General features: G+C 55.1%; 1 protein-coding gene across 1 annotated transcript in view; it reads right to left on the reverse strand.

Annotated features, from left to right (window-relative positions):
* Positions 1-20799, reverse strand: part of AGPAT4 (1-acylglycerol-3-phosphate O-acyltransferase 4) — a 71628-nt gene that overhangs the window by 7381 nt on the left and 43448 nt on the right. Inside the window, exons 3-5 of the mRNA XM_081140695.1 lie at positions 5514-5683; positions 1652-1813; positions 1013-1166 (exon numbers count right to left, since the gene is read on the reverse strand). Of these exons, the coding sequence (XP_080996821.1) occupies positions 1013-1166; positions 1652-1813; positions 5514-5683 (486 nt within the window). The remainder of the gene's footprint in view (positions 1-1012; positions 1167-1651; positions 1814-5513; positions 5684-20799) is intronic.

The following is a 20799-nucleotide window of genomic DNA, read 5'->3' on the forward strand; positions in this document are numbered from 1 at the left end:
CACGTTTGACCGGCTGCGTCTCTCCCTTGGGACAGTGCCCAGCCTGTCCCCGCACAAGGCCAAGCTGCCCCAGGGCCCCAGCTCGGCCCCGCCAGCCCCTCTGGAGACAAGGGACGAGGGGCTTTGGGAGGACGGCTGGTCGCTTGGCAGGAAAAGAATAAGGAATGGCCCTGGCTGGTGTGCATCAGTTGGTTGGGTGTCATCCTGTGGACTGAGAAGTCACGGGTTCGATTTCCGGTCCGGGCACGTGCCCGGGTTGCAGGCTCGATCCCCAGCAGGGGGCCTGCAGGAGGCAGCCGATCGATGCTTCTCTCATAATATTTCTCTCTCTCTCTCCTTCTCTCTTCCTCTCTCTCTCTCAAAATCAATAAAAACATATTTGGGGGGGAAAAAAAAGAGAGAGAGAGAGAATGGCATTTCTAACCTAAAGGGACAGGGTTGGGGAGGAGACGGAGTCGTGACGAGAGACTGGAGACAGTTACTGCGGCTACTTATTCTCACCTAGCGTGACTTAGGGCTCCAGACTCAGAGGGTCGCTGCCACAGATGACGAGGCCACAGAGTTCATCATCTGGGGGCAGCTGGTGCTGACGGGTGAGCAGGAAATGCAAACAAAGCACAAACAATAACCTGGTCTAACCTGGCCGACCGGGTGTGGGCCGCGCTGGACCCGTGAGGCCCCGGTGCTTCCCAGGCCCACGGCCTTGCAGTACCAGGGCTGAGCAGGGGAGGGCGGTGTTGCCTGAGAGTGAGGGAGAGTGTGAGTGTGCGTGTGAGTGTGCGCGTGCGTGCGCGTGCACAGGCATGCAGGCAGTGGCCACACCTCCCACGCCAGGGGCCGGGTCCCTGATCCCTGGCTAACCGGGTGTGCACGTGCCATCCTTGTACCCCTCCCCTCCCAGCTACTACCACGGTGGGCAGGAAAGCCGGGCCAGGGGCAAAGCTGTGCCTCCCGGGTGCGGGGTGGGTCTCCTCACGGCGGTGGGGAGGCTGGGGACCCGGATCTTCCTTACCTACATTTCTCAGACTCCTCACAGTGACGGCGAAGCCCTTGGTGCGCGGCAGAAGGTGGTGCTTGAGGCTGGGCAGCCCCTTGGCCTGGGCCACCTGCATGCTGATCTGGTGTTTCTTCTCCGTGAAGCGAGTGCCCTCGCAGTGGATCAGGAACTGCAAGGGACAGGGCCGGTCAGACGCAGCGCCCGTGGTCACGCAGGTGCCCGGGTCCCACCGGGTCCCAGGTCACACACGGCGTCCTGTGGACATACTACCCACCCCTCCCCCATCGCACGCGGCAGTCACAGGCCCAGAGGAGCCTTGGGGCATGGCCAGAGGGGTGGCCTGACAGGTGTGCCCGCCTGTCCTCATGGTGAACCCAGAGCCGGCCGGCCTCTGCTGACAGCTCAGGGCAGGACACCTGGCTGCCGCGTGTGTGTGTGTGTGTGCGTGCGTGTGTGTGCGTGCGTGTGTGTGTGTGTGCGTGTGTGTGTGAGAGATGAGAGCATCCTGGAACTTCTTTCTGCACCAATAAGCTCAGGTGCAGGCCGGACAGAGGCGTCATGCGCACAGTGGGGCAGATGTGGTACGTGTCAGGCGGCCAGGTGGGTGCAGGGGGCTGCTGGGTGCAGGATGGGGCTGCTGGGGGTCTTACGTACGAAGTACTTCTCGGGGTAGTCCCGGAGGTGCAGCAAGCTCTTCGAGACGGTCTTGCGGTCCTGCTCCCACTTGCGCGTGCAGAAGACCATCTCGGTGAAGTACCACATCCAGCCAATGATGGGCACGTAGGCCAGCTCCTTCTTGGCCAGCACCTTGGAGCCCTGGAACAGGAGGGGCCTGGGCGTCAGGGAAAGGTAATGGGATCTCACTAGAAGAAGAGCAACATTCACTGCAACGGCTGGAGGGCACAGTCCAGACACAGGGAAGCAGGAAGCTGGAGGGCCAAAGTTGTGCTGAGTCCGCCCTGTGTGGGGTGGAGGAGTGGGCCTGACTGGGGGGGGGGGGCGCTTGAGCAGGCACCAGGGGCAGTCTTGGATGGCATCAGCCAAGGGTCTGCATGTGATCAGCATTTCTGCTCGCTAAGCCCATCCCAAGTTGTAACAGCACTTTGCAAACTCTCTCCTTTGATCTCAGTCCGCAGCCAGCCTGCGGGCTCTGCGGGGCGATGTCACCCGCCTTTCCAGACGAGGGGACGGTGGAGCTGGAGTTAAACTTGGATCACCGGGTCCCGCTGGGAGCTCTCCACCCGTCCCTTTGCCAGCACCTCCCGAGGCTGAGGCTGGTTCAAGACCCAAGGATCTGGCCCACCGACAGGCTGGCGCCCTGGGCTGCTGGGCACGGGCCGCCACCTCGCCAGCTGTGCCAGGCTGCACGGCCGCCACCGGACTGGGAAGACCAGGATTCCGTGGGTGCAGGGGGCAGGCTGGGGAGACGCAAAAACAGCTCTTTCTCTAGTGGATTTGGGCTCTATCTGGTCACCCTTCATTTTGGAATTGGCCAAGATGCTCCTTGAAGGAGCCGTCACGGGTCAATGGCACAGACGGCTGAGGCGGCCGTGAGGGGAGTCGGGAGGCCTCGGCACTGCTCCTGGTGACCGGTGCCTGGCTATGCCCCGAACACACAAGGCGCAGAGCTGAGGAGAGCGAGGCCTCCGCAAGGCCTCCCCTCTTCCCCGCCACGCCTGTGACAACGGTGAGGTTCCAGCCCTGCGGGGGGCACTGGGCCACATCCCCTGACCACTGTGCAGACGGGAGAAAAGAGTAAACAGCCATTGCTCTTTACCTTATAGAGAAATGCACAACATCTTCCCCACAGCGGGGAGAAAAAGCACAGGCATCTGTCAGGTTTAGTGTCGTCCCCCCCCATCCATGAGGTCCCCGTGGGTCAGGGGACTCGTGTGTGAGGCGAGGGCTGCCCTGGCGCCAGGCGCACGCTCGACATTTTATGTAACAGCTCTTCAATTCCAAACCAGTAGGAACAGGTCGCCCGTTTTACAGGTGATCAAACTGAGGCTCGGAGAGGCTAAGGAGCTTGTCCAGCCTCGCAGCTAACAGCTGGGGAAGCTGAGAAATGAGGCCAGGTTGTCTGTCGGGGGCCACAGGCCACGGTAAAGGTTAACGCATGTCCCTGGGTCAGATGCTGGGCCGCCTGCCCGACGGCCATCGTCCCCTCCTCTCGCATCAGACTCTGGCCCACTGTGTTCTAAAGGCAACACGTTCAGGCTCCGGGGTGACCATGAGGGATGTCAGCCCCGTGTCTGTCCTCCACACCTCATCCTATTAATAGAAAAATAAACGAAGAGAAACTAGTCCTGTAGGGTCAAGGAATCTAGTAATTACCGCGGGCCTACTTTGCGATGGGCAGCTTACTTATATGCATTAAGCAGTGACATATATTCATACGTCCCACACATTCATTAAACCTTATGACACCATGAATGGAAATGACTAACCGCGGCTCAGAAAAGTCGGGTAACCTCCCCCGGGTCACGCAGCTAGTACACACAGGAGCCAGGGTTCAAGTCCACGCCTAAGCCACTGTTTTTGTTTTTCCTACACATCTCTCTCCCTGCACCCTTATCAGTGAACTGCTCTGGGGGGGGAAAAAAATAAATAATTGTCCTTGATATCTGAGCATGGAACACACAGGTCCATCTTTCAGAGAGTTAACTTTTTTGCCAAGTTTTAGATGTTCAAAAACAAATACAGGAAACCTCCAATTTGGGGGGACGTTACAGTTGATGGAGGTTTACGGGAAGTGACACTGGTACAGCCTTCACAAGCCAGCCTGCGCTGACGGTTTTCCTGTGGGAAAATTTTAGTTAGGAAACTGGTATTTGTATAACCCACTTTAAGAAATGCTGGTTTTGCCCTAGCGGATCTGGTTCAGTGGCCAGAGCACCGGCCTGCGGACTGAAGGGTCCGGGGTTCGATTCAGGCCAAGGGCATGTACCTGGGTTGCAGGCTCAACTCTTGGCCCTGGTCGGGGTGCTTGTGGGAGGCAACCCATCGATGTGTCTCGTGTCTCTCTCACGCCAAGGTTTCTCTCTCTCAGCCTCTCTCTCTCCCCCTTTCACCCTCTCTGGAAAGCAATGGGAAAAAATACCCTCAGGTGAGGATACTAGAACCTTTGGTTCTGCTCCTGGAGATACATTTGCGCGTGCACACACGGACGCACACACGCACACACGGGCGCACACACGCACACACGGGCGCACACACGCACACACGGGCGCACACACGCACACATGGGCGCATACACGGACGCACACACGCACACAGGCACCAGCGCTGGGATAATAAACGGAAAGGCAGAGAGACAGCGAGTGGTCCACCCCCAGGGGACGCAGCCTCCCAGAGGCCTGAAGTCAGCGCGGTGATTAACACCAGCTGCCGTCTCTTCAAAAACTGCTAAAGACCTGAGCTGCTTTCGCTGGCTTAACGGCCTGACAACCACCATCATTTGTCCCAAAGACATTAATGGGATGTGTTTCTTTGAAAATGTCCTTCTCTCTCCTTTTGCCCCAAATGAAAAAATACTTAAGTGTTAAAAACACATCCAACATGTGTCCCAAAGCTATTTCATTCCCCTTCACCAGGGTCTTCCCAATCAGGTCCCCACCTCCGTTGCCACCTCCACAGGCACATCAGGGACCCAACACGCTGAGTCGGTTGGGGACACCGACCCCCAGACTCCTGACCCATCTACCTGCCTGACTTCAATCTTCTCCACTCTGAACACTCTGATTTGTCCACATGGGCCACCAGAAACAAGTGTGAGTTGAGCAGTCCCCCGTCTGTCTGCGAGGGTGTGTCCCCATGTGCTGGTACAAGTTGTCACAGCCTCTCGGGGCCCCGGGCCAGGCCGCATGTGATCTCGTTGGTCCACCTGAGACCCGCCGACCCCTCAATTCAGTCACCCGACACGGGCTCAGCCGCCTCGCAGCTCGACGCGTTACAGACGACAAAAGTCAACTGAGGACACCCAGACCAAAGGCAGGCGAGAAGGGAACTAGTTGGAGAAAACAGAATTTTGTATTTATTCTGAGTCCTGCAGTTCAAACTCTTTCACTTTGGGACCTGACTTTCTTAAGCTCCAAAGATGGAAATTCAGAGGCAAAGACTGCCTGTCAGTCAGGGAAACCAACGCGGAGATTAGGAATATGAACTGGTGTCAAACGAGAGGAGCTCACCCCCAAACCTGCTGAGTAGCCGTGGGACCCTGAGCAGATTTAAACTTAGCTTTGCAAAAAGGTAGGTGTGCATGTGTCTGTAAGGCTTAAACAAACAGACGGCGTGTGAACCGCCCGGCACAGAGTAATCGCTGAATAAATATCATTATTGCTCATAGAAGATGCTCATCTTCATTGCAAGCTAGGAGGAAAAACTGCTGGTTAAAAACAGTTCGTCCAGTAGCAGCTCTGTCAATGCTTCTGCCAGTTCTGAACCACCAAGTGCAAAAGGCAACTTGTGGTGCAGACAAGAGCAAAGTGTCAGGAGGGTCCACGGGCGCCCGACTTACCCCCAAAACCCCGAAGCGCTCGGCCAGGCTCCACCCGCAGAGGAAGTCGATCTCGAACTTGTGGTTCAGGACCACAATGGCGTTTTCTTTCCCGAACTTGGGGTAGGCCTGGGGGTCCGTGTGGATGACGCACTCGGTGCCCGACCACCACTCCAGCAGCATCACCAGCTCTGCAACAGACACAACCACACACACATTTATTCCACGTGGCCTCGTGGCCCAGGGTTGCCCGCCGGCCAGCTAGGAACAAGGCTGGGGCACGAGTAGCTTCTAGGGCTAAGGTTTTGGGTCACTCCAGCCCAGAGCCCAAGCCCCAAGAGGGTCCAGAAGCAGAAGGAAAAACAAGAGTGACTCTGGGACAGTGTCCAGGGAAGGGGAGGAGCTTCAGGAAGACAAGAGACTTGCATTCCTTGATGAAGGACCTTGGGGAAAATAAATCAGCAAACCCGAATCCATCAGGCATTCAGGCCCAGTGTTTACAGAGCTCTGAGAGGCAGCAGGAGATGATACGCGGAATTGTTAATACCCCGGGAGATGACTAATTGGAGTACTTATAAACTCCATCAGAGAATGCTGAGCACCCAGTTTTTCTCTCCTGTGGGCGACACGCGGGTGCACCCGGAATAACAAAGGGCAGGGGTGCAAGGAGGCAGAACCCGGCCCCTGCAGGGAGAGGATCCACTGGAGCCGCCACACCGTGGGCCTGCACGAGAGTCTTGAAATAGTCTCTCTAGGAGTGCGTGAACATCGGAAAGTCTTATTTTCAGGCCATAATGACCAATTTGACTTCCCCAGTGAACAGTTCCCATCCTGGTAGCCTGGGGAAAGCCTGTATGTAGAGATTGTCCAGAAAAACAGTTGATTAAAACTTTAGGGTTCGAGCAGCTACGAAATGGGTTGTTCAGGTGAAGGTGCCTGGCAGGTGGTGGGTGGGTGTGAGTCCTCTGTGAGGTTGTCCCCCTTTTTTATCACTGGCTAGTGGGGCACACACTTAGCAGGGGGCTCACTCACTCATCAACCCCCTAAACACACACACACACAGCCGTGGTCCTGGCTGTGGCCGAGCCGCGTGACCTAAAGACTTGAGTGGCTGCCGTCGCAAACCTTTCTCTGCGAGGCTGGAGACCGGTGCTTTTGAACCAGGGCGCCAGAACTCTCTAGAAGGCAGTGCAGCCTCGCTTCTAAGCAGTGAGCGCTGTGGAGCTTGGGACAAGTGACCCTCATGGTGCCTCAGTGTCTGAATCTTTAGAATGGGTCTGCAGCATACAGCTCCGTGAGCATTAAAGTGCATAACACACAGGAGGCGCTGTGTGCATATCACAAAGCAAGCTCCCAACAAGCAGGCGTTCATATCCATCCGTGTCACTGAAAACACACCAATCCCCGCCCTCATCTGACAATAAAATGCCTGCCTATTCCTTGGAGTTGAGAAAATGCTAAGGCCCGAGTCAGCTGTCCCGCAGGCAGTGACATTGGTGGAACCTAGAAGATCAATGTTTAGGGAGGGCTAGAGCTGTGTCCTGGGGGGCGGCCCTGCGGCCGGGACAGAGGGACAGTGTGTTACCACTGATGAGACGTTTCTGTTGCTGCCCTGGTTTCTCCCGAGGGCTCGGTGGGCAGGACGGTCTGTTCCGTTACCGATCACAGAGCACAGAGGAGCCCCCAGCAGACCCACCGGGCGGCAGCGAGAGAGCTGAATGTCTCTGTGTGACTGTCGCTGTCATCTGTGTGCCCCAAGTGCTCTCTGTGCCCCGCTCCTCCCTGCCCGAGGCCAGGCCATTCTCCACGTCCCCTACACGTCAGTGTCCTTGTCTGTAAACAGGGTCAGGAGGAGCTTTCGGACACCGTGGGTGTTAAACGGGACTGTGCAGGGGCACCTGGCACGATGCTGCACACAGCAGGTGACCGCTGAGCAGCCAGCCTGGGGTTTGTAGCACGGGAGGCGCTGTGGTCCTGAGGGGGACAGGGCGGGGTGGGGGGACAGGCACAGACAGACAGGGAGGAACTGTGACCAGGATTTCATAAGAAAGCCAATGAGACGTCACTGCGCACGCAGCAGAGTTTTTGTTCTAGAAAGCTCTCTCTGGCTGAAGGGGAACCGACGGGCGGAGCCGGGCGGGGCCGGGCGGGGCAGGGAGGCCCGGCTGAGGGCCACCGCAGGGGTGCAGGGAGCCGGGCGATGGCTGGACCAGGAGGTGACGGCGGAAAGCGGCCTGGCCCTCACTCTTCTCGGCAGGCTGTGAGCTGCGCGACTCAACACTAAACTGCACGGGGTAGACGTTTTCCTTCCTGGTTGTTAACTTTTTTTCCACCAGTCTCAAATTTTTTTATTCACAGGAAACACATTTATAGACTCACACTGTAAAATGGTCCTGCTGCCCGGGAGTGTCTAGAGGAAAAGATGAAAGTCCCCGGATGGCTGTCACTCGCTCTTGAGGGTAGGCTGGACTGCATGCCCCATGGTCCCCTTCGTGTGCTTTGGGTAAGGGGCCACGGGGCCCCCCGGGCAGGGGCGGGGGCGGGGGCGGGGGCTGGGAAGCAGCTGCTCTGGCGCCCACACTGCCGCCGACCTGCCGCCTCCCGGTGCCTCGGAGCCGGGCCTGCAGCTGCCCCGCCTCGGCCCTCTGGCTTCCCTGCCCCTGGGCCAGGGGCGCGTGTCGGCTCCACAGCCACGCCGTCCACGCCAGACACAGGAGGAACTGGCGTGGGCTGCGGGCTGTCCCCTTGGGGGCTCCGACCACCTGGTCACCCTACTTTACACGCATCGCCCCTTCCTGCCCGTCTGCCCCGGGACTTCAAGCCCCGCCTGAGCTGCAGAGGCCACGGCCCTTCGGAGACGGCGCGGAGCTCCCGCGGAAGAGCAAGGACCGTCCGTGGACAGGCGCAGGGCCGCCCGCCAGCGCTCTGCTGCTCTGGTTAAACCCAAGGAGGCACCGCCGCCTCCAGTCCCGGCCCCACGCCCTTCTCCAGGGTCAAACGCTCAGGGCAGTTTGGACGGCAGCCTTCTAGTCCTGTTCCCAGGCGTTTGCACACAGGACACGTATACACACGTGCACACACTCGCATACACATGTACACACACGTATGTTTCCCCCAAGAAATGGATTCATACATATGTTTTCTCCAAATGGTATATCTGGGATCTTTCCATGTTAATACATGTACATAGTGATATTAACAAATATTTACTGGGCTCTGGACATGGGTGGGCACTGCCCCAAGGGCTTTCCACGCGATACTGCATGAAATGCTCAGATTAGCCCTGTGAGACTACGAGATGCTATTATCATCTCATCGTTTTAAAGCTGAGGACATGGAAGCACAGGGATAGCTCTCATTCTCTGCTCAATATATAAAACTGTTATTTCTTAGGCCAAATAGCCACGGTGGCAGTTTCCTAAAGGGCGATGCAGGAGCTGCCCGCAGTTCATGCTGTGGACGCACCACAATTTACGCGGCCATTCTGACATTCCTTAGCACCTCCCTTTTTCTTACTGCTACAGATAATACTGCATTAAACATCTCTGAAAATGCATGCTTTTAAGACATTTGGGAAAGTATTTCTCCAACATAGGTATACCAAAAAGTAGAGCTGAAGACTATGCACATTTTTAAACTTTATAGATCTTTCCAAATTGCCTTCCCAGAAGGTCCTTCTAACTGTGCTTGCCTGACGGTGCAGGACAGAGCTAGTCCTGCTGCCGGACTAACGCCCACGTTCCTCTGAGCGTGGAGACATCATCAGCGACCCCGGGGCCTCCAGCAGCGCCCGGCCTCGCGCATCTTTGCGTCTCCCACCTCCTCGCCCCAGCGGCCACACGCGGGGGGCCCTTTTGCTTTAGCTGAGGGACGCGCTGGCTGACGTTTCCCTGGGTATTCTACGTAACAACACAGCTCAAACTTCTCCCCAAACTGGGGTTTCGTCCACCCTCCTGTGTGGCTTCCAGACTCACAGTTTACCCAGGTTCTCACTTTATCGACCTTTCACTGTCTGTCCCAGGCCTCAGGATCATTTCCACAGGATCACAAAGGTAGGGTGGAAACCCTAGGCTTTAAGCGCCCCCCCCAAACCCCTAAAGCCACTTTATTCCGACCCCAGGATAAATCTAACTGGACGGGTCAGTATTTGTTCCAAGCAGAAGATAGAGCAGATGTTCAGACACGGGAAAGAGGGGGTGGCTGCCCCTCCCACACAGATGTGGGATTTAGGGCTTCAAAAGGAGGCAGAGAGCCTCCCTCGGGGTCCCACCCAACCTCTGACCTGGCAGGTTTCACCACAGAAACTGGTTCCTCCGCACCCTCCCCTCCAGCCCTCCCCTCCCCTCCCTCCTTCCCCTTCCCCTCCTCTCCCTGCAGCCCTGGCACCTAACGTACCAGTTCTGTCCACCCACCTGGGCCCCAGCCTGCACACTGACTCTGGGGCCCCTAGGAGAAGGGGTGCTGTTCGCCCCAGAGGTGCGCAGTGAGCCCTTCCTAACAGACAAGATTTGTGGCCAATATTTCTTCAATATAATACAGCAATTCTGAAACTTTCTGTCCCATTTAAAAATGCTCAGTTTGCCTGATTTTGCACCTTAGTTTCTCTGCAGCTGCTCCCCGAGGGTGGGGAGGCTGGAGAGCCGCAGGGAAGGCCCATCTGGGGCCCAGCCACACCTGGCTCTGGCCAGTTGCTGCTGCCTGTTTTTGCAAACTCCAGGTGGGAGACCCTTGGGGACAATTCCCAGTTACTTCAGGTCAAGGCCAGGGAGGGCATGCGGACCAAACCCGGTGGCTGTAAGTAGAAACCAGCGTCGGAAGTAGAGATTGGCCTTTGCTACGTCCCTGTGGAGCTGTGAGCTGAGGACACTTACAAACAGGAAACAGAGGTCAGTGAACAAAAGGAAAGTCAGTGGAACAGGCGCGTTCTCCTGTCTGTAAAGGAGGAAACCAGTAACGTCAAACAAACACTGAGCTAGCCCACAGCACCCATCCTGGGAGAGCAGCCGCCTCTGTCCCCATTTTACAGATGAGGAAATGGACACACTGAGGCCAGGTGGCTGGTGGAGCTCCCACAGCTGGGAAGCGAGTGCGAGTGCTGGGACTCGAACCCACACAGGGGACACTCAAGCCCATGAGGGCTCTCTAAGGTTACAGACAGTAAAAACCATGATGCCATGGGGGAAACATTTGGGGGGTGGGGATAAGAGGAAGGTCACAAGTAGGCTTGAGGTCAGGTACTCTGTAAGGCAAAGACACTGACTCAAAGGTTTGTTGTGAAGATTCAATATGTAAAACAGCCCAGGTGTGTAACACACGCCTGGCATAGACGCAGGGCTTTCCTTCCCCTGAAGCGACTGCTGCTGCTACTCATATAGCCGTGACGACAAAAGAAATGATGAAGGAACAGAGAAAAGCGGCCAGGAAAGAAATGAGATACACCCGGACTGACTGTCCATGTCCACAGCTCTGCTCGGCCCCCTAAACCTCGCCTGTCCTCAGCCCCGACGTCTCTCCGGACACAGTGGACGTTAAGCTGGGGCTCTGGTCTGGCCTGGATCCCAGGAGTCCACATGCTCCCTGGGAAACCCCAGCGAGATCTCAACCTACAGCCAAGACCTCTCCGTGGCCAGCAGACCCTCCTGCCCCGCCAAGCCTTCCCGCAATGTTCGGCTCCCTCGCAGCTCGAAGGGGCGGCTGTTTCCTCTCGTATCTGCGGCCTCTTCTGGTAGAAGTGCCGAGGGGGAGTCTGCTTAGATGGGGAGGCAAAGTTCCTGCAGAAAAGACCTCGAAATCTGGACTATTGATCAGTTGGTTGTGCAAACACATGTCAACAGCCAGGCTCCCACAGCTGTGGAGATGTGAGAATGTGGCAAAGGAAAATGGTATTTTTATAATTAACTTTATCTAATTTTAATAATTATATGATCACACATGTAATTGTATGTGATCTCTAGCATAAGTATATATAATTATGCATTTATAATAGCTTTTTATAATGTAACTTTCCACTGATAGTTATTTAGGTTAACAATTAAACCTCTTATCCTCAAAAAACTCCAAAATGCAACAATAAAAAAGTGTCTAGCTCAGGAATATTATCTCTCTCCTGCGCCACGTGCAAGCAGCGGGCCTCTCCCCGGGCCTCTGCATCTGCTCCGCACCCTCACCGGCAGGTCATTCATCACGTCACAGGTGCCCACCTGGCACTCGGAGCCCCGGACAGAAATGGGAATAAAAACATGAAACTGAATAATTGGTGGCAGCTGAGTAAACAGAAAGGTTTTTGTCCCAGCTCTGGGCCCCCGCAGGTGTTGTGCACACACAGGGGCCCTGGCCATCCCCTATGAGCCTCAGGGACACTGAGACAGGCGTGGAGTCAAATAACCAAACGCACCTTTCCTGTTACAGAGCTCGATGCAGAGTCTGGGCTCCTGATGGAGATCAGCTGCCCACTGGTCCCCACCCACCTGGAGGGTCTGTTGTGGAGCCAGCCGGTCCCCCATCCGTGGCTGGAGTTGGGTCCTCCCTGCCCAGCCCCAGGCCTGCTGGGGCCCACGCAAAAATAAGTGGAACAGCAAATCTCTCTCTCTCTCCCTCTCTCATCAATAAATTTTTAAAAATTGACATTTAAAAAAAATCTACTAAAGATAAATACCCGTTCTAAATTTCCACCTATTTAATATCTTCTCTCACCTTTCCCTCATCGAAATACAATTAGGCTTATTTTCATGGTTCAAATTCATGACTCGGAGAAATACATATTTTGTAATTTTGATAAGATCAGTAAGGTGCTAAAACACACACAATTCGCAGGATAAATTTTAGGGCCAGGAACGTGAAGGAGAAACCTTCTTGGGACTGTGCTTTTAAAACTCTTTTCTTCACACGAGGCGTTGCTTCCTTCCCCCGGCCCGGGAACCCACGGGGCCCTTCACTCTGGTCTTTCTAAAAAGAGAAGAGATGGCGCCTTTGCCGGGGCGACTGGCGACCGCTGAGTGTGAGCACACGTCGCTCACCCTGCTCTCCGGCGACAAGCGAGGTCGCAGATGGGGCCGAGACCCTCCAAACCTCAGCTGCTTCAGGTGCAGCCTCTCACTGGTGTTTTCCGCGAGGTGACACACCGTCCCTGCTGAGCTGCCAGATAGAAGAGGCGGTGCCCAGGGAATCTGAGTATCAGATGAACTACAAATTATTTTTTGGCCTAAGTGCGGCTGATGCAACACCGAATGACAGAGACACTGAAGCAGGAGCCGTGCAGTTTCTGAGACACACGCATACCGAAAAATCTACTCGCTGTTCGTGTGAAGTCTACGTGGAACCGGGAGCCCTGAGTTTTCGTTGGCTACATCTGGCCGCCGGAGCCCTTGGCAGCCGGGCAGTCGCCGTGGCCGCAGGAAGGCGGCTCCGGGAGGGGGGCCGGGCTCCGTGAGTCGGGGCTGGACGCCGGGCTGTGGGCTCGCACACCATCGCCTCCCGTAACCCCCGACAGCCATCTGGAGAGACGGGCGTTTACTCCCGGTCCCGCCGATGACAAAACGGAAGCCGGTGGCTTTCCCAAGGTCACCCGGGTCCTCGGGAGCAGGTTTGCTGGCTGAGCTGCCGCCATCTGGAATTCTTGGCAGCTGGAGTCACAGCTCTGCGCCCTGCCGGCCTCATGAACACACAGCGCGTGTCCCTGAGAGCCTTGGCGACTGTGAAACAACAGGCCTGGGCTTCAGTGACACGCCAGCCTCTCAAAGGCCCCTGGGAAGTCTCACTGGGGTTTGTCGGAGCTGCCTCTGCCCGGGTGGGAAGCCAGCGAGCGGGCGCAGGGACCGGCTACCGAACCCCGAGGGCCTGGCAGCCCTGGGGGCACCGCGGCCAAGAAGACGGCGGCTTCGGCCCCTGGGAAGTGTCCTCGGTAATCCCCACACAGCGTGTTCACGCGCCCGAGGGGAAGGCGGGAGCCCTGGCGTCCAGAGCCTATGCCGGTGGTGGCACTGAGAGGAGGGTGAGGTGACAGCCAGGCCAGGGGAGGGGACCACGGAAGGACACTGGAGTACTTTCCAGTCTTACTGATGTGCTTCTGGAATAGTTTTGTGTTATTTCTTAATTTTAAAAGTGGATAAGTAGAATGATTTATATATTCTTTACAAACTACAATAAAAACCTATGAATTACTCTGTTTACCAAGCATAGTCTTCAAATAACCTCTCCCTCTACAGGTTCTCAGCTGAGTAGTTTGGGCATCGCCACCCCCTGCCAACCCCAGGGCATTTAGCCACATCTGGAGACATTTTTCATTGTCACAACTTGGGGGAGGGGGTTGGGGTTGGCATCACGGGGTTGGGGTCGGGAGTGTGAGTAACATCCTGTGATGCACAGAGCAGCCCCATGGCAAAGGCCCGCCTACCACCGTGGAGGCCGAGAGATCAGCGTCGTGGCCGTCCCAGTGGGGAAGATAAACCGGGTTTGCACCCGGCGTAGGGTCGGATCTGAGTCCACACCTGCTTGGTCCGAGTTCAGTCCTGGCTCTAGCGTGTCCTAGATGTCGGACTTCGGACAAGTTATCGGACCTCTCTGCCTCAGTTTCCCCATCTGTAATGGTCGTTCCTGGGTTTAAATAAGCCAGCACGTATGGAGGACCGGGGACAGGGCCTGGAATATTCGATGCATAGTCACTTTTTTCCCTTTACGCTGGCAGAGTGTGTGAAGTGATCAGGGGAAGCGGCCTAGAACCTTTACATGTTTTCAAATAAATACACGATTCCATAGCTTGTTAAGGGAACACTGCCTCGCTTACATGATCCAAGAGTCTACGTTTTAAGCTCTAGAAAATCCTCAATCCAACATATACCAGAATTGCTGCTCATACCGATTCGTCCTCCGAAGCCCCGGGACTGTTGCTGAAACCCACGCGCAGCGAGCCTTCGGAACAAACTGTCTCCACCCGAAACATCTTCCACTGGCTGGTATCGAGCATCCGGCTATGACACGCCCAGCAGTGCAGGTTTTAAAAAGATCCCAGCTTGGTCATTACAGAGAAATTACAGAAACCATTCGTTGGCCTTAGTCTCTTCTGCATAAACAACACGATACAAGGGGGCGCAGCAGCCCCGCAGAAACAGAGGCCTCCCCGCGGGACCGCGAGCCTCCGGGCAGGCACGCTCGCCAGTCCCTCCACGCAGCCGGCCACGCTCCCCCGCCCGCGGCTCTGTGCCTGCCCACGGCACAGGGCTGGCGCGGCCAGCGGTAAGGGCTCCGACCGCACGCGGGCACCCGGGCCGGCTCCGGCCATGGCGGCGTGACGGCCAGTTTCCTGCGCCCACGGGCACACGGCAGCCCCGTCACTGAGTTCAGGCGCTGCCGCGAGGCTCTCTGTAGGCCTGGAGAGAGGCGCGTTCCTCACAGCGCCCGGCGGGCCCGGCGCCACACCGGGCCCTGGGCCAAGACAGGGGCCGCCAGGAGCAAGGGGATGACGACCGAGGACCAGAGAGGCCGCCCGGGTTCCGCCCACTGCACGCCGGGAATATCTGCGCAGAGACTGCCCACCTCTCGGCCTCTGAGAAACCAGCTTGTCCCCTGAGGTCCCTCGGAGCCACAGACCTCTGTGAGCTCCCCGGAGGGGCACGGGGCTGGAGGAAAAGGCAACCGAAAAGGCTCTGCAGAGTGTTTCCAGGGGAACCTAACTTTGAACTGGCATGAATCAGGGCATGGGGGGGGGGGCAGGAAGAAATGAGGAAAAGCTTAAGGAATTCAGTACCAGGCCTTTCGTCAGGCCCCAGTAAGGGGCATGCAAAACTGTGCATCGATTCTACAAAAACCACGGGCGAATAACAATGTTAGCACTAACATCTGTATGTCTGCTGCTCACACGGACGGCACCCAGTACGTGTTATTAAATATTAAGCTCTATGTGCCAAGCGCCATTAGTAAGGAACTGACAGGCCAGGAACCGAGGGCATGGGCTGTCTGATTCAGAGAATTTAATTACAGGCAACACGACATTTCATCCCCAAATAACGGCAGTAAAGTCCTAAGTGTCTGAGAAGGCTGCACGCTCCTCCTCCCCTTCTGTCCCGCCCAGTGACTGACCAGGGTGAGCTGGACGCGGAGAGGGAGGAGGCGTGTGTCTGAGCCTGTGTCACCGGGCGGCGTAACCTCATTTCCCATCGTCTGTTCCTCCTGTCCCCTTCAACAATCGTGTTTAGTATGCTCACAGCATGCAGATCCCCTCCCTTCTCCCCCTTTGTAAAGAATCGGGGACAAGTGACATGTGTGAATTCAAAGGAGGCCCCCTCTGGTCCTGGGGGGCGTTTGCCGGCTACCTGACTACACTTTCTGCTCTACCCACAGTCATAACCACTGAGATCTTCCTGCACCTCATTTCAGAACAATGGTCCCTGTCACCGCTCAGGTTACTGATGTCACTGAAAAGACACAGGCCAGCCCGGGGGCTGCTAAGGGCCAGGCTGGCCTCAGATGACCGTTCCTGTGAGCAGAAACAGAACTGCCCCCAGCAGGCGGCTCCCGGCCTCCTGCTCTGCAGCCAGTCGCCCAGGCAAGAGCTGAGCCGGGGGAGTCGCCACAGAAATCGAGCGCATTGCCAGGAAACGTCCCATTGATCGACGGGGCTTCCTCGGCTGCACTGACCTTCCTGGTCCTTCCTGGGGAAATGAGCCGGCAGGGAAGTGGGGACGGGAGACTCTTCAAGGGAGACTTAATTCTGCATCTAATCAGATAAGAGGAAGGTTAAGAAGTCATTAATGAAAAATGACAAATTTTCCTGGGGACTAGATTAATGAGCGCTGCCGTCCCAGGGGAGATGTCGAAGTACTAAAAGGAAAGGAAATTACAGGAACTAATTTACTTTTTTTTTTTTTTTTAAGTCTTATTTTTATTCAAAGAGCACTTCGGCTTAAAAATAGAGCACAGACGTAAGAAAGTCATTTGTAACAACCAGGAGAGATGGCTCTCTGTTTCTTTTCTTAGACACTCTGGTTTCCAAGGCTGTCGTCCAGATTCACCGACCGTGAGCCCTACCTGGGAGGTGCCGGGAACTCAGCGGCGTTGGTCCCCAGCCCCCGTCCTCTGTGGCGGGGCATCTAAAACGCCAGTGGGCCCTGGCCCCTTCTAGAGATGGTGTTACAAAGCAGATTCTCAGGTCTGGGGTGGGGAGGGGCCTGCATCTGAGTTTTAACACGTGCGGGGCGATGCTGGGGTGAATTACTGCACCCACACTAGGGCTGGGCCCTGCTCTCAGCTCTTTAAACACATTAGCTCTATGCATTCTCCGAGTAGTCCCATCCGGTAGACAAGGTTGGTTTGCTTTTCACACATAATTCCTCCCCTCCGTCCAGTGTTCTCCGTGGCATATCTAGGTCACATGCCTTAGCCTGACGTTCCCAGTGTGGGCCTTTGAGGACTCATCACATGTGTTTTCTCCTCCAGGAAGCCCTCCTGGCCTAGTAAACCTGAACAAGGTAGCTCTCCTACACCCAACACACACTCCTATCTACTTGTACTAGATGCATTGGTTATCTATTGCTTTGTAAAAAGTGCACCCCAAAACATAATGGCTCAGAACAACAAGAAACGCTTATAATCCCTGATAGTTTCTGGGGTCAAGAAGTCAGGCCTGACATGACTAAGAGATTCTGGCTTGGGGTCTCTTGGGAGGTTGGCATCAAGTTGTCATCTGGGACTTGACCGGGGCTGGAGGGTCTTTCTCCATGGTGGCCTCTCATGTGGCTGCGGATCCCAATTCCTCTTCTCAGGGCCTCTCTCAGGGCAGCTTGAATGCCCTCATGATGTGGCACTTGGCCTTCCCGGGGATGAGAGAGAATGGAGGGGGGGAGAGGAGGGAGGAGGGGGAGAGGAGGGAGGGGGGAGCGAGGCAGGAGCTATAACTGCTATGGCCTTGCCTCAGGAGGCTCATAGCATCATTTCCAACCACTCAATTTACAAAAGTGAATCACTAAGTCCTGCCCACATTCCAGAGTTAGAGGAATTAGCGTCCCGTGTTTGTAGGGAGGATTTTCAAAGACATTTTGAAATCACCATCCTGCACCAGGCTGCATTTTCCAAACAGCTGTAGCAACATCTCCTATGCCCCGTGCTCTTCCAGAGCATAGCCACTGCCTCACCAAGAGGTAAAATCAAATTCCTCCCTTGATCCGACAGGGCTACTCGCTTGCTTGTGACCAACAGAATGTGGTAGAAATGACGCATGACTTTCAAGGCAAGGTCATAGGGGCGGAGAGCCTTTGCCCCACGAGCTAGGACACTTACTTCTGGAGCCCTAAAGGACCGGCGAAGAAAATCCTACCACCGCCTTGAGGCTGCTGTGCCACGGGGGAGCCCAGGCTGCGTGGAGAGGGGCTCCAGGTGACGGCCCAGCTGATGACCCCGCCAACGGCTGGAGCAGAGGGTCAACGCCCCTGTATCCGCCTCCAGCTCAGGGGCCTTCCCGCTGAGCACCAGGCATCCTGAAGCAGAGCCTGGCCGCTCCCACGGACCCACAGGCACAGCAGAACGATTGTTGTAAGCCACTACATTTTGGGGGAATTTGTTACACAGCATTTAGTAACCGGAACACATATTGCATTATAATTGCCTTTCTACGCTCTCTCTCTCTTCCTCTCCCATTAGACTGTTAGACTGTGAGCTCTTCTAGGGTGTGGGGCTGTGTCTTACTTCTTATGAAGCCCGCACCCAGCATGGGGCCTGGCACGCGATATACGCTCAATAAATGGTTGTTAACTGAAGGACGAACCACTAAGAGTTTGTGGAGTTTTGCTGGTGTCGTTCCCTTTGGCTGGAATTCACGAGGCCGGTTGGTTTGAAGTCCTATAGTGAAGTGAGCACTGTCGGAGGTCCGGCTCAAATCCCTGTCTCTTGTATTTTGTTTGTTGTATTTTCTGCCCCCACTCTTTTGACCTAAATTCACCCTGAAAGCATTTAATCAGGGACTCTTTCTGTTGCTGTGCCAATACTTGCATGCCATTAGCATAAATAAATAGTAATAATCATCGTGAAGTGACTGTGACCACAAAACTAAAGATCCTTATGTTTAATTTTGGTTTTAGGTTGTTAAGTGTTTGGAAAGCAAGTTCAGACTCATGAGCTGACTTCACCGTCTCAATTCTAAACATACTGGCTGGAAGATATGTTTAAAAACTTAAATCTTTCTCAGTCGCATTCAGAGAGGTTGAATGCGTTTCATCTTCATGTTAATAAATGTATACAGACAAAGGGGATTAGCTGCGTGTTTATTAACACCTTGTCTATCTTCCTATATAAATGCAGGTTATATTTAAACACGTCTGGATGTGAGAAAATGGTCCCCAAGCTGGTGCAAATAGACATTTCCGCCATCATATTCTCAGGTGCCCTCCTGCTGGTCCAGCACTTTCAGTTACTATTTTATTGGCTTTAATATCACTGGATGTCTCCACATTAATACTCATATATTCATATGAATATTAATTCATCGATATGAATATTTAATGTTTATTTGTATAACTGGCTCCAGCCTCGGAAGTAAATGCTTTAGTTGCTACTTAACCTGTCCCCACCCCCCAGCCTCCCTTTCCCTCTGTATTTACCTGCAAAGACAATTACCTACAAACAGCACCCAGTTCTGTCTCATTACCTCATGATTAACGTAACTCTCCCCGATTTTACAAGTGCCAATCGAGCCTCAAAAAGCAAACAAAATGCCAATCGAACCTGATCCACAGTTGTTTGTCATCGGTTCCTGTTAGAAAACTGTCCCTTCGAACCCAAAGAGTTTATGCGCCAGGGTGTCGGCACAGCGGATACAGTCTCACACGCATGATGGAAGGGGCAGGATTTTTTGTTTCCAGGATTAAACACATATTTGCAGGTTTAAACAGGACCCAGAGGCTCACAGCACCCCAACTGTCTGGGATGTAACTGCAAAATCACTGTGTGTACCAGGAACCAGAAGAGTCTCCGCTTTGATGAGAAAAGACCAGTGACACAAGCCAACGCTGAGGGGACAACAATGTCGGAATTATCGAACAAGATCTTAAAGTGGCCACCACTGAAATGCTTCAAGGAGCAATGACAAAGACACACGCCTGAAGTTATGACAAGTGGGAAGTCTCGGCAGGCAGACGGGAGATCCACAGAGGAGCCAACGGGACATTCTGGAACTGGAAATGCACCAACCCAAATAAGAAACTCGCTGGACGGGCCGGACAGAGTGGGGAGAACAGAGGGAAGACTCAGCGGCTTGAAGACAGGGCGACAGAAATCAGCCACTGGAACGAGAGAGACGAGGCGGGAAGCCAGTCCTTCGGGCGACTCAGTGGGATAGCCCCGGGGTTCCCGGTTCCCAGAAAGCATGAAGCCGGGCACGCTCTCCCAGGCAGATGCGAGCGGAAGAGCCCTGCATTTCCAGCAGAATCCCTGTGGCGGAGTTACCCTCTCCTCTGAGCAATCAATTGGTGATTCTAGAAACCCTCTGGAGGCAACATTGCTAAAATGCCTTTTGCTGCTTAAAAGCGGCAGAGGAGCCAGTCGCCGAAGGGATGGAGCCTCTCTGGCTCCTGGCTCACTGGCTTGTGCCCACTGGCTCCTAACACGGGCCACGGGGTCGGTCGCCAGGCTTTTTCCATACCAGCTGTCATTCGGGACACCAGGCTATGGCACGAGGATGCTATAGATCTGGGTAAACACATTCCGGAGGGAGGGGAAACAGTATCGCGCAATGAATTCATTCTTTCCACAAATGCTGTGAGTGCTGCAGGGTGTGCTCAGCTCTGCTCAGTGGATACGAGCGGGAGCCCTGGACAGAGCCCCGAAATCGGTTCAGATCCCAGTGACGTGGGGCAGGAGGGGTGGAGAGAGGGCGATAAACAACCCGCACGGAACATTAAATAAATTAGTACATTAGAAAGTGAGAGTCCTCCGGCCAACAAGGAAAGGGTAGAATAGTGTAAGGGGGTGGGGAGAGAGCGGGGGTCGAATGTGGGGCCGGAGGCGGTAAGTCACTGTGAGCACAGACGGTGACCCATTAGCAGAGCAAGGGAAGCCCTTTAGGAAGGCGCTGAGGCCGCAGGGATGGATTCCGAGCTCGGGGCTGACGCGAGGCGACAGGCGACAGGAGTGCCTCGGGAGTGGGGCCTGGGGCTGAAGACTTGGCTGGATTTCTCACCCAGGGATGCCCTGAGGCCTTCCATCCTCTGAACGTACAAGAGGGCAGAGTGAGGACTGGAGGGGGATCAATAATCAATCGCCCTTTCCTCGGCCGTAGCTCTTGCCCCGCTCTCAGTCCCGTTAGTTTTGTTCACAAGGGGAG

The sequence above is a fragment of the Miniopterus schreibersii genome, assembly GCF_964146895.1.
Source record: "Miniopterus schreibersii genome assembly, chromosome: 6".
Classification (NCBI taxonomy): domain Eukaryota; kingdom Metazoa; phylum Chordata; class Mammalia; order Chiroptera; family Miniopteridae; genus Miniopterus; species Miniopterus schreibersii.